This window comes from Schistocerca piceifrons, chromosome 3 (genome assembly GCF_021461385.2).
Source record: "Schistocerca piceifrons isolate TAMUIC-IGC-003096 chromosome 3, iqSchPice1.1, whole genome shotgun sequence".
In the NCBI taxonomy this organism is placed as follows: domain Eukaryota; kingdom Metazoa; phylum Arthropoda; class Insecta; order Orthoptera; family Acrididae; genus Schistocerca; species Schistocerca piceifrons.
The window spans coordinates 693,479,390-693,494,360 of NC_060140.1; the positions used below are offsets into that span (position 1 = coordinate 693,479,390).

The 14,971-nt window shown below is 39.5% G+C and overlaps 1 protein-coding gene across 1 annotated transcript in view; it reads left to right on the top strand.

Moving 5' to 3' along the window:
• The window catches only part of LOC124789683 (ATP-dependent translocase ABCB1-like), a 213,597-nt gene that overhangs the window by 105,837 nt on the left and 92,789 nt on the right, over nt 1-14,971 (top strand). The window contains exon 12 of the mRNA XM_047257118.1: nt 3,856-4,026. Coding sequence (XP_047113074.1) covers nt 3,856-4,026 — 171 coding nt within the window. The remainder of the gene's footprint in view (nt 1-3,855; nt 4,027-14,971) is intronic.

Genomic DNA, 14,971 nt, shown 5'->3' on the forward strand with positions numbered 1-14,971 from the left:
GAACAGGAAAGGAAGGTAATGCAGTGGCACGTAAAGTGCCCTCCGTCACACACCGTTGGGTGGCTTGAGGAGTATAAATGTAGATGTAGAACAAATAATAATATTTTTTTTTGCTAACCAGCTACCAGTGTCTTTGTTATACCGTCACATGGTTATTCAAGTAAGCTGCTTCTTTAGTGCCTGCACAAAAGTCAGTCTGGTATGGACAAAACTCGGTACACACAGAAGTTAACTGAAAGAAACACGCGTTAACTGGCTATCCGGCATTGGTTCTTCATTTAAATGCATAAATTGTATATACACATATAACCACACATACAGTCAAACAAACAACAAATAAATCACAAAAACGTGTTGTGAAAAATTAACTAATGGCACAGGTATATCATAAGATGTGGATGTAGTGGAAGTCAAAATTAAAGTATGTGTTTAGCGTTAATTGTAAGCAGTGAATTCTGATTACTTTTGAAACTGCTTAATTATGATACCACAATGTAAACATGTTTTTGTTTTGTTTAACACATTCTGAATTCCAAAGTCCAGCAAAAACGTTACTTTTAATTTCTTTTCGTCCACTATTAAATTGACCATAAATTACAAAATCTTATTTTAGTATTCCTCTAAACGAATTTAACAATCCATATAAAATGGTTTACAAAAGGTCTGCAACTGACACAGTTATACGTCTTTACTCTGTCAGAACAAATACATCGACTTACTAAATCCCCAGTGTTTTGAACTGAAGAACAATCTTTCGTTAACAAAGCACTTTATTTCGGTAAAATACTTCCTCTTGTATACTGTTGTTGTGTAATTTAACTGTTGTAACCGTCTATAATGGTTGTATAGAACTTACAACGATGACGTTTCGCAGACTGCATTCTGTGAATCTTTAGTGTCCATTGATTTGTTAATCGTACTCCCTACTTTTCTGACATTACCAGCTGCGCTTAGACTGTGCGTGACATCTGGTCCTCTCCCGGCATAGCGGATCGTCCACGCTGAGTACAGATGGGTGCCTTCATTGTCCAATACGAAGTAATTTCCTTGAAATTTTGAACGTCCGAAATCTTGCCCTGGAAGGTCGTCCGTTCACATTTCGACGTAAATAAAAGAAATAATTCTAAATGAGGTTTCTGGTTAGGATTTTACGAGATATTCTAGAGAAAACACCATCTTGCAGTAATAAAGAGCACATTTTCTATTATATTTATTTGTTAGAAGGCGTGAACAGTTATTTAGAATCTCACTTCAAATAAAATTCGTGCTATGATTTTCCTGTTATAAAAGTTCTATGTTTGTCTCAAGCTCAAGTCTTCATGTGATGTTTTGATCTTTCCAAGGAAAAGCTTCTTTACAGAACACAGTCCATACACGCAACTCCTCCCTCACTAACCAGATTATTAATTCTTCACGGTGATTGTTTCTTTACAATTCTTCCACTCTTGGGACTTAATTCACCGTTCATCAGTCACTAAACTTCATGCAGACGATAATTGAAAATTACTGAACTATCTTCGACTCTTCTCTTCTTGCTCGTGGAGTTTCAGCGGTAAATACCTCTGTCTCCTCTACAACTTTTCTGTTCGCTTCTCTGCCATCCTTCTATACATTAACAGTCATTGAATACTTTAAGTAAACGATATAAAGTTCATGAAACAGCTCTAACGCATTGACATAGCGCAACGGCACATCAGCCTGTATCACTCTATTGAATATCTAAAATCCAACTCCACTTCATCCTATACAGTTAAAGTAATCTGTCAACACTTTCCTCCACAATTCAAAGTCCAAATAGCGCTTCACGACATTTTTTTCTCAAAACATTTCATGAATCGTCCACCCAAGTGTATTTCCATTCCACCTATCACCTACATCGTCCTCCATCGCACTTAAAAGCACAGACTGCATTTATTCCTAAGTGGGTATAGTGCAGTGAGTCTACTTACAATACTTCTTACATCCTACAATTGCATATATTAGAAAATATGTTCATAAAGAATTCATAATTGTGTGAAAAGAGGAATATACCAACAAGTGTGAAAAGAATTTGCAATAAAACAGGAACAAATAGGCCAGAGAAAAGCATCTAACCAGAGCAGGTAAGTAAATAACGAAATACGTTACAGGCTGTGTGCCGACTTTGGGTTCCATCGTCATTCGTCCCTCCACGCTTCAACAAGAAAAATGCGACACTATTGTCCCACGTGCCCACTTCACAAATCCGTATTTACGTTCATCTAAGATGCAAATCTCATATTTGACGAAGAAATGGTGCCATTGTGAAAAACGGAAGAAATCCTTTTCAATTAAGCGACTGAATATACCCTTGGGGTCGCCAGTCAAAGGTGCAATACGATCTCACTTAATGAGAAAATAACAATATCCATGCACATCTACACACCATTATTTCCAAGCGATTATTCCGGGGCTAGGAACCCGAACCCATCTGCAGGATGCCCTACTAATGGCTTCAAGGAGCAACAAAACTTTTATTTAGTTCATGTAAACAGTGACCTAATTTGAGAATTTAAAATGCTGACATACTCTACAAGTATACTCGTAAGCTCATACGAAAGGTTCAACATAGTACGACAAGCATTACAGCTGCAAACTGTGCATGTGTCTTCAGGCAGCGTGACTCACCGCACGCAAATACGCAGAATGTATTCATCCAGAATTTGTGAATGAGAGAAAGCTTTATGTAACTTTTTCTTGCTGACACCACCCAGAAAATGATGAAAAGAAAAAATTATTTTCGCTGTCCATGCTGTAAAACTGCCGCAACAGTCCTGAAGTCTTAATTCATTTCTTCTTTATTACTAACCGTACTCGCAACACATTTTTCACATGTCCACAAACAACACTGAGTATAATTGTAAATTATATCATTCTATGACACATGGTTCAGGAGATACAACGCCATAAGCATTGATGTGCGTGAAAAACTAGCTTTTGCTTGGAACAGAGAGTAAATTACCCAGAGTATTCTCATGCAGTATTTGATAATGACAGTACTAGGCGACTTGTGTTCAACTTTAAACATAATTTCAAACCTTTTCTAAACTTTTTTGCACTTAGGTGCTCAACATCAAGTATGTAGCAGATTAACTCATTTGTAAGGCAATCAGAAGCTTGAAGCCATTTTTACATGCGAGTTCGATTCTTTATGAAGTCTGGGGGTTAGTGTATATCTGTATCCCGCAAAACACTATGAAGTGCATGGTGTGGGGTATTTCCCATTGTACCGTTTATTAAGGCTTCTTCCCGTTCCACCCGTGTAAAGCAGTCGATAAGAATGGTTGCTTAAATGCCTTTGTGACCGCCGTAATTAGTTTTATGCTGTCACTGCTGTTTCTTCGGGAGTGACGCACAGAGGACTGTTGTAACTTCGAAGATTCCTCACGAATATCAAGCCGGGTGATTGGCGTCCATCTTCCGACGTCTGCCGTTTAGCCTGAAGTCGTAGGAGAATATGATTTTCAATTTCTGAAGTGCATAGTTCTTTATTTCTGAACATTCAAAGCAAGTTGCCAATATTGACAACACTCTGAAACCACATCATCGTCTGCAACGTGAACAACATGGGCAGTGATGCTCTCATCCTGTGGAAGCTGATATCGTTATCACTATGGGTAGTTTGACAACTCAAATCGTTTTTACTGGTAGTAAACTTTATGGTCTCTCTTTGCTTCAGCTTTGAGGCAATGTATCTTCTGTCTTGTGACGCCGCTGTTAACCTGAGTCTCACTTCTGATGTAACTCTTGACTTGAGATTCACTTCTGAAGTAACACTGTGTGTCACGTCCTTCTTCCTTGTACCCAATCGTACGCTTTGTGCCATCACTCGTGCAGGGCTACGACACGCTGGTGGGTGAGCGTGGGGCCCAGCTGTCGGGCGGCCAGAAGCAGCGCATCGCCATCGCCAGGGCGCTGGTGCGCCGCCCCAAGATCCTGCTGCTGGACGAGGCCACCTCTGCTCTGGACACCAGCAGCGAGGCCAAGGTGCAGGCCGCGCTGGACAAGGTGAGTGCAACCTATCAAGACGAGCTGCTGGCTTGTTCCAGTCTGACACTTACGTCAAGGATTTGTTGCCTGCATTTAGAGCATTTCCGTAACTTACACCCCAATAGTCATCTAGTGCTCGTGCAGCTGATGGTTCTGCTGACAAACATCACTTGCATTCTTCCAAAAAGTAATAGACTCAGTTCTAGAATAGACGATAATTTTTTTCAGCTTTCATGAAAACCAAGACAGTATTACCTCACCCTCGCACTACAAGTTAACTAATGATAATGCACAATGTAGCAATTTGTGTCCCAACGTCCAAAACTGGAGCGAAATGTAGCACTTTGGACATTGCATACATATAAATTTTAAACATTGTTATTGGCTAAGTCCTGCAACCGTGCGTTAACTTAATTGCAGAATGTACATATAGCCTCCTCGGCTGCATAAAATTGTTGTCAAATTGGCCATGGTTTCGACAGCACTAAAGCGGTCTTCATCAGAATAAAAATTACATAGGATTACCTAGAAAATATAATGTCATGGCTCAAAAATACAATATAGTTAATAGGATTACTTCCATAAAATTTACAAACAGTGTACTTACATGTAATCATCACCCAAGTGAAGCAAACATGCTATATATATATATATATATATATATATATATATATATATATATATATGCTGCCCTTCCTTTCTTGCAGACGGGTGGTTCAGTAGTTCTGCTGCTGTGGCTAGTCCTCAGCCTTAAGGGAAGGTTTGGATCTTTCTTCTCATGCTGGTCTATTCGAGGTTCAGAAGAGATGGAGGATGGTATAGGAACTGATAGAGATTTGGATGGATTACGGTCTTAGGTCGTGTTCCCCTAAGGATATGGAGGTGAGACAGAACAAGAGCTCGTACAGGGTAGGGTCGCCTCTCCCTGAGATGGTCCAGCTCCCCCCTGTATCGTGAGAGGGAGCCACCTACTACCGCAGGCGTTGCATTACATCTCCATAATTCTCATATGAATATTGTGGTAGCCTAGAGGCATCGTTCGTATGAAACCATCAAGAACTAAACACTCCTTGCCAACTGAGAATAAAAAACTTGCAACACGTTCAGCTTGGTTCTTTCTTAAGTGTACTACAGCCTGAATAGTTCTTCAACATAGATATTTTGCCGTTTGCTGAGAAAACATCAGAAGTGGTAACACTGTAATCATTACTGATAGATGACTTTTGTCGTTCTTTAAATATTAAAACTCTGAATAAAGTCTTGCTAAAGGATGACTTTTTCGAGATATTAATGTCAGCGTTTTGTGTTCCTTCTTCCACATCCTGGTGACAACTTAGTTTGGTTTTCTCCACTCATTGTTGAGCCCACTTTTTCGGTCATGGCGTTTCCTTTCCTTTCACAGGAGACTTTCTCGACTTGAAAGTTCATGTTATTCGTAGCTTATGAACTCTCCCTATCACATATTGCAATCAGTCTTTTATTGTTATATATTCGTTTGTGTTGAATGAGTTGATGACAGTGCCAATGCGGCGCTCTTAAGAAAAATATTATCAAAGGCTGTGTGACCTACTCATAACGTTTTCATTATAATCACCGGAACGCTCCAAAAATGTGAATTCTGTCTGATGAATGTACTTTCTAGTTTTCAGTATGTTTAAGACAGGAAAACAAAAATAACTGTAGAGATGCATATTTGAACATCAGCTGTTGAACTGAAAACCTTAACCATCACTCACTTTCAGTCTTAGACCATCATCAACGAATTTATAACCAAAGGTACAAACACAGATAAATGTAGCATACGGAAATATGTCATATCATCTAGATCGTTTATTTCAAAATAAACAGTTTTACTTTCGAAATAAACAGTGTAACTGACGTGACAGTCGCATGTAATGCAGTTCTTCAAACGTAGTCGTCACGTTATGGTAACGGATGATTAATATAATTAGAATTTAAATGAATGGTAGATGACAATTTGTAGCGTAAACCAGCCTAAAATTTCAGTTTTTTCCTAATGCCTTTAAGACATCAGGCATAATTAATAAAATTATGTGCATCAGGTACGCTTTTTCCAAACCTACAGAACATTTCTAAACAAACAATCCTTACATATTACTTATTTTTCCTGTATAAACTTATTTTAAGATTAAGTTATTTTGGTGTCATGTTAGACATGTTGAGTCACTTGATCCTAATCCTTTTTCCTAGTGGTTTACTGAAAAATAGTAAGGTTTGAACATTAGGTTTGAAATTTCTTATTACAGGTGCGTCTATGTGTTAGGAAGTTATAATATCAGTGATATTTTCCCTTAAAAGTTTATTGAACAGCATAAAAAGCAACAAGTAAGAAAACACGCATGTTTCTCGTAAATGATTTAGGGAACACATTGAAAAATAATCTTAACGTATGGTTTTAAGTTGAAATGTAGTATACTGCGACTCACAAAAATATTTACAGAAACACTGATGAAATTTGCAAGCACTCGAGCACTTGTTTGTTGTGTCCCAAACTGACTGCGGGCTAAAGGTGTCATCCTCGTCATCTGAATTAGACTCAGTCAACACTCTCTTTTGTTTTTTCTTCTATCTTCTTTCTAAAATTCAGAACACTTAGATTTATTCCTGTCATTAGATGTTTTGGCAGCCTCTTAAGAATCTCAACGTTATCAATACGATATATTCTCAAGGTCTGAGCAATATTTGGTTCCATTTCTCTCAACACTTTTTTTAACATAATCAGGAATTGATCTTTGGGTAGCACACCAAGTTGTTTGTCCGCATTACTCTCTTACTATCTCCCAAGAACATCGCTTCATTTAATTTTTAGAGGTCTAAAATAAGTAGTGTTTAAATGCTGAGTCAAATGGCCAGATTTTGGAAGCAAGGGAAAAAATGAACATTGTTTCCTTCACAATTGATTACATTGAGACTTAAATGAGAATGCAAATTATCTCCTAGCATAACCTTCTTTCCATCTTGTTTTCTTATGAAAGGCAGCAGGTAACTTGCAAACCATTCTTCAGAAAGAATTAAATCCATCCACCGATGTTTGATACGATAGTATCGTGCACCCAGCGGACCATTTTCCGTCCAAGTATTCCATAGGTGTTCAGCCTAGCAAACGACATACAATGGGTGTGCGGTTCCAGCAGAATTCCACAAAACATGACACTTACGCTGGATTCTTTAGAACCGCTCCTTACAGGGTCATCACTCATATTTGCTTCATCGAAATTAAAGAGTTTTTGTGGGGGAACGTCTTTAAGGACATGCTTAAGGTTTTCGATAAAGTCGACTATGACTTTTTCATCTATGGCAGTTGTTGTTCTTTTTATGTTACTTGCAAAGCTAACTGACACATTTAGATGTCTTTTCAGAACATTCTTAAACCAATCTCTTCCCAGAACATTGTTCTTAAAACATGTCACAATTCTTTCTTGCCTGGCTAAACAAGATTTTATAATGAAAGTAAAGTCTAGCTCACTACATGGAAATCCAAAATCACATATATTATCGAGATGACTTGCAAAAGTCTTCTCTTCTTCTGTAGTAAACATTTTTGGGTGTCCTGGACTCTTCATGTGTTCATTCTTAAGCTTTATGTTGATTGCACCTGTACTAATATTGAAATGAATCTCAGCTTATCGTTGGGTTATTTGCTTACTCCTTATAGCATTCAAACTTTTTTTTTCAATTTTCTGTCTCAGTAGTCAACGCATTTCCTGCTGCTAGGATGCCTCCAGTAATTGCTAGGAATCTTCTTCGGATCTGTGAAAAACATACGTCTACTGTAGGTCCACTCATTTACATTTACTATATTGCAAAACCCTTTAATAAACTATGTTTAACAAACAACATTGCAACTTAGCAAAGACACGTTTCTCGCTTCCTACTTCAGCCCGCAGTCATACACTATTTGAACGCTAGAAACATGGTTCAAGATTACTTGAGCCCAACTTACATGAGAAAAATATTGGGCTCAAGTTAGCCACATTTACAGGTTATGTTCACAAGTTTTTAGACTAATCTTTCAAAGTCAGTTATGTAATAAAATACGTTAAACTAACAGTGTGTAAAATTGAAGACGTTATGATATTTGAAAAATAAATTGCTTACCAAGACTTTGTGCCCTTTGAAGTTGCGCGTACAGACGAAAGTTTGCGGAGTATTCGATACAATAAATTTTCAATTCGACAGTTGAACCAGAACAGCGCCTTTGTTGGCCTGTATATGAATTACAAAATCTTTTCTCGCTACAGACAGTGCTGTCACCTATCGTAAAGCCATAGTACTACCACTCCCGTGCTTTTGTGTTACCTCACGTAACAGATTAAATCTTTTTTTCGTTTTGTGCTCAAGTTACCCCTCAGGTTTCAGATGGATGAGTTTAACATACTTATTTTCAAGCACTTTATTTTTTAACCAATTTTATTTTATGAACACCATTAACATTACGTTGATGTTATGACTGTGATATACTTCATATTATATTATGAAGAGGTTTAGTGAAGGTGTTTGACCAACTCTTCAGTGTTCGTACTATGATAGTAATTCGGTCTCTGGCCTTCTCATTTAGTTTATACACTGTTCTGTAAGCTGATGTCACTACTGAGTGCACCCATAAATATCCTGTGCAGAAGTTACTATACTGGAATTTATCACATATTATATTACCTGGAATGTATCCATTGCTATACTACCTGAAATGTATCCATTGTCAAATATAACATGAGATGTACATACTTGAACGGTATTTAACCTTGTAAGTATCGTAAATTCTTATCATCTTTTGTGTACTACATTTATCTATGTTTGTGCCTTTGGATGGATATCCTAATGACCTAAGCCTGTTAATGCTTAATGTTGTCAATAAAATATCTGATGGTCAAATATGCATTTCAGCACTTCCTTGACAAATGTTAACAAACAAGCAACAAAAGGGACAAATAATTTGACAGTTATTTTGCTATTGGTGCAACTAGGTATAACTAGTAACTATGGTCTAGCCCCTAAAGCTATTTATAGAAATGGGACTAAAGCTCAGTGGCGTACACTTTTGGTATTTCGACTCTTGGCAGCCACGTCAATGGGAAGCAAGCCGTGTCCACTTCCAAGCCTCCTCAAGGAACACATCAGCTAGTATTCTTCCTAGTGGTAATGTAACAGAATCTTAGCAACAATGCAGAATGTTTGGAAAATATGTGACCGACAAGTTATTTCTTGATTAGCACAGAGCTATCCTGCTAAATTTACTTGACTTCTCATGACTTTTCCAAAAAGTAATCTTTGTGATTTTTGTCTAACGTATGACACACAGTTATCAAAGTATGGTTTTGAGTCCAGGGAAGTTGTTTCACACGGAAATTGCAATTAATGTTGTCTTTTAAAGTGTGAGCTATTTGTCCTACCCACCACTGGGACAATGAGGGAGAGACAAATACTGCTGCTCATCCCTAGCTCAGAGGTGACGAGGTCGTCTGTAACATGAAAGCTGTTTTGGCTTGTGGTTCCAGTTTTGCTGAAGGCTAGATTTTTAGCTGTTCGCATGGAAAATCAATAAGAAAATCTTAAGAAAACTTCTCCCTTAGAGTTCATCTCGCTATTGACAGTCCCACTAATGTACAAGCGAAAAACTTATCTCACCGTTCAACTGACATGGATCCTTTCCAATTCTGTCAACATAATTTTTGGAAACTGTGAATACATAGTTTTATTTATGAAATTCCGCATTTTCGTTCTGCTGTATGGCATAATACAGCAAGTCAACGTAGACAGTTTAGAACTTTAGAGTTAGTAATATCTTACTAATTCATGCCGATATAGGCATAGTCATATTACAAATATTTATGTTTTATTAAAACATTCTTTCGCCCTAAGATTACCATGGTAAGTTGTGTTTCAGTTGTGTTAGGACAGTGCATATTTTAATTGAGTCTTCCATTAGTTTATTGATGACAACAGTATGCATCAGAGGGAGATTAAACATCAACAACATATTCCTTCACATTGTTCAACTTAGTCTGACAATGCTCAGGTAGTTTACCATCTCCAAGCCTGCCGAAACCTACTGACTCTGAGTTAACGATGTCGTAAAACCTGTTCTGAACTGCATTTTCGTCCGGAAAGGGATTTTCTTGAAGGTTTTTCGGTAAAGAGCGAGAAAGGTAAACTTATAAGTCGGTACGATCAGAAGAACGCGTTTGTGAGGGATGATTTCCCAAACACACTCCACCAGCTGCTTGAGCACTGTAACCACTAGAGAAGAAGACAACACTTCATAGACTTCCCATCTTACAATACTGCCAAATCGTGCATACATCTGGACTTACAGTTCTGGGGGGTTAAGTGAATGATTCGTCTTAGTTTCTGCGGTGGCCGGCCTGCGGTCAGGTTTTATCCTTAAGACTGTACATCTAGTATGCAACAGGTTTACTTGAATGAAACACGTCGACTCGGTTTCAAAAAGACAAGCCTTGGCATTTTCAAATGTTTCCAAAGCTTTGAACCGAATTTATGACAGCGAATTACTGGAGGTAGACGCAGGACACTATTGGACTACAGGCATCAAAATGAATGCTTATCTGGTACCTCTAGTCTAACGTATCACATCCCATCCACTTTCTCTTGGTAGACAGGACAACATTGTTGAAATAAAATTGTTTCTACCAATCGTGCGGATCGTCATTGTCCTGGAATGACAAAAATTTTCACCAGTTCAGCACAGTCTTCGAAACTAAAGCCTCCTTAACTTGCGTGTGAGATGCAATTGTACTTTTGTTTAGCTGTTACTTACATTCCATTTAACAGAAAAACTGGGTTGCACATTTTCCGTACTTCAGCCTTTTAATATGATAATTAACCAATACTTAAAATACATTGAAATCTATAAAAACGTATCAAGTTAGGTGAAATGGCGATGTGCTTTCTCTTGACACTGAAGCGTGCTGTTGGCTTCTGGCCCCATTTGTTACATATGAGATTCAGAAGCATTTGGACATAGAGGGCAATTTTCGTGAAGAAGAAAGTGGAAAGAGTATGAAAAAGAGTCAAGAGATGGTTTATCGATGACCGGAGGTGGGTAAGCTTGCAGTTATACAGGCAAATTTTGCGTTGGAGCCTTCATCTGGAGTAGAAGAGGTATAATAGGTTAGAGTTGATAGGGTGGATGGATTTCAGAAATTACTGTATGCTCTGTGGGACGGTTGAAATTACGCTGATAGGGAACGTGGAATGTTTGGAGATATAAATGAAGATGGGATGTTCTGACAGGCCATTTTTCCCAGGAATGTGTAGTTCTACAGGTTTCAGATGCAGTTTAAGGCGGACATTTTTGACGTATTCATACATCGACTGTAGCAGATCATAAGTACCACCGTTCTGGCGACAGACGAGAAAGTAGGACCAGTTAACCGCCATGTCATCATTCTCTACCAATGGCGTCATTTGGATGCGTATGGAGGGTTGGGAATCAGCACACCACACTCCCGGCCGTTGTCAGTTTAGAAGCCATTTTGCCGCTGGTACAGTACTCAACTTGAGAGCACTTCTCATGTCAGTGCAAAGATCGCTGAAATGAATTGGTCACAAGCTGTTCAAAAAAGAGTTTATATTGACGTGTTTCGGCCACACTCCACGCTGTGAATGGCAAACGAAAACAGGAAGGAAATTTCTGTTCGACATTCTGAAAATGAAAAGCACCCGAAAAGCGATTTCATTTATTTTATTTTATTTTTTTTAATTATTACTAGAAGTTACCAGTTCATTTCAGCGAACGAGCGAACGCTTAACATTGACGTTAGAAATTCTCTCAATTCTACTTCATAGTCTCAAGCCTTCAGACTGACTTCACGTTGCAATTATTGCTGGATCAGCTAACTCTTCAGTTGGCATCATAAGGCTAAGTGCAACACATTCCAGCCCTCCCATCAAGGAGTAGTTTCTAACTGTACCAGGAATGGAACATCGATCCCCTGCACAACATTCATTCACGCTGAACACTGAGCTAAGGAGACGAACATACAGTACATTGTGTTGAATATTTGTTCAGCGCTGAGCACGCGTAGCTCGTTCTGTTCCCCTTCGATGCTAAACACGGTACAGTCCTGCTATCATCACCAGGATGACACTTCACTTGGTCACGCTATACAGATTTGTTTTTTCAATATCCTCTTGTATGTGTTTCATACAGGTGATTCAGCTGCCCTATTGATGTTGTTTTATGCAGCCCGCAATATTACATCTGGCATTAAAAAATCACGTGTGGTATTTTCATATTCCCTGGCTCACTAAGCGGAAGCTATTAGTACCAGAAAAAAACGAACGGCAGCTTTTTTGTAGGAAATTTAATGTCGTTAAATTTTGTACAGGGATACCGTTTCGCGAGAGGCCTTAGCTTTCGAGTTATTCAAGAAACACGCACAAAAGTGACTTTCAAACGCACCGGCGTTCCCACACTCAGCCCCCATTGGTCAAAATTTCTTTTATCTTGTTCACGGCACTCCCTCCTGTTATTGTCCAAAAATTTGCGACTGCACGAATTATTTCCCACATTCATTCTTTTTAGGTCTTCCCTGACTGGCCTTATTATGCCACCGGCTTAGCCGAGCACTTAGAAATCGTAAAACTGACGTTTGTGTAAATTTTATCTAACGATTTTGTCAATTTTAACAGCATAAAATAAACAATTACGTCACTGTATTCGTCAGTCTTTGGTGAGCAAGGAATGTGCCTCCACGTGTGCATTTTACTTACATGCTACATAGAAGAAAGTAAAATGCCGGCGCTCCCCGGAAACGTTGCCCAATCAGACAACGGCCAAACCTTCCACCACCGGAAACCAATGCAATCAAAAGCCAAAAACAAAACCAGGTCCTCTTCAGGGCGAGCCCTGAAGTTCGTCAGCCTGAACGTCGAGGGAATCACCAAGAATAAAGAGGATGTAATATCGCAACTATGCCAATCAGAAAAGTGGGACGTACTGTGTCTGCAGGAAACGCATAGAGATGAAACAGCAAACAGACCCAATATCAAAGGAATGCGCTTGGCAGTAGAAGCAACTCACTGAAGATATGGGAGCGCAATATTTACCAGACCCGAGATGCTGCTCTCTTCCACGAGTAAGACAACCAGCAACAACATTGAAGTGTTAGCCACAGAGAGTGGATCATTTACAATATGCTCCGTATATAAACCCCCCGGCCATACCTTACAAATTTCAACGCCAGAAAGCTTCAACAACCAAAGGAAACACTTCGTTGTGGGCGACTTTAACAGCCACAGCACCACCTGGGGATACGACGAGACAGACACCAATGGTCAGATACCAAAACAATGGGCTGAGGCAAATAACCTCTCACTTCTCCACGACCCCAAGCTCCCCTGCTCCTTCAACAGCAAAATTTGGAAGCGAGGTTACAATCCCGATATTTGCTTCGTCAGCCGGAGCATCTACGACACCTGCTGCAAAAGAGCATATGATGCAATCCCAAAGACACAACATCGACCTATTGGAATCCAAGTCTACTCTACAATCAAAACAACCAAAATACCTTTCCGTAGGAGATTCAACTTTAAAAAGGCTAGGTGGTCAGAATATTCCCAAGCGCTGGATGAGGAATTAGCCAGTCTAACCCCAACACCAAATATATATCTTATCTTTATTGAGACTTTGCGAAAGGTATCTAGACGCTATATTCCTAGGGGCTGCAGACAACACTATATCACAGGGCTCTCAAATGCCTCAAAGGACATCCTGGAGAAGTATCAAGTATTGTTCGCGGAAGACCCATTCAGCGACGAAACCTTCACCTGGGGCACAGCTTTAATGTCAGCCCTCAGCGAGGCACGAGAGAAGAAGTGGATAGTAACCCTAGAAAGAATGGATATGTCCCACAGTAGCAAAATAGCCTGGAACCTAATTAAGAAACTGGATGATGACCCAAGGCTAAGCAAGGCTCCGGCCAACGTAACTCCAAACCAGGTGGCCAACCAACTCCTTCTAAACGGCAAGTTCAACTCCAAACGTCAGAAAACTAAAATCACACGCCTACTGCCAACGGAAAACACCAACTTCCAGAAACCATTTACCATGAGAGAGTTGAGCAAAGGCATAAATACATGAAGGATAGGAAAGCCGCTGGGTTTGATGATATTTGCGTGGAACAGATTAAAAACTTCGGCCTTGGCGCCAGAGACTGGATACTTGGACTTTTTAACGTGTCCTTCTAAACGGCAAGTTCAACTCCAAACGTCAGAAAACTAAAATCACACGCCTACTGCCAACGGAAAACACCAACTTCCAGAAACCATTTGCCATGAGAGAGTTGAACAAAGACATAAATACCATGAAGAATAGGAAAGCCGCTGGGTTTGATGATATTTGCGTGGAACAGATTAAAAACTTCGGCCTTGGCGCCAGAGACTGGATACTTGGACTTTTTAACGTGTCCTTCTAAACGGCAAGTTCAACTCCAAACGTCAGAAAACTAAAATCACACGCCTACTGCCAACGGAAAACACCAACTTCCAGAAACCATTTGCCATGAGAGAGTTGAACAAAGGCATAAATACCATGAAGAATAGGAAAGCCGCTGGGTTTGATGATATTTGCGTGGAACAGATTAAAAACTTCGGCCTTGGCGCCAGGGACTGGATACTTGGACTTTTTAACGTGTGCCGTGAAACCTTTCAAATCCCGAAGTCAAAAGTGGTAGCTCTCCTTAAACCCAGGAAGGACCCAGAGTCTCCGAAGAGCTATCGACCCATAACCCTTCTCTGCCACCTGTTTAAGCTCTATGAAAGATTGATCCTCAACAGAATAGAGAAGATCGTTGACTCGAAGCTAATTCCACACCAAGCAGGTTTTAGACCTGTACCAGTCAAATTCTGGCATTGACGGAACATATCTACGTTGGGTTTGAGGATAAACTAATCACCGGGGTGGCACTAGTCGACCTAAGTT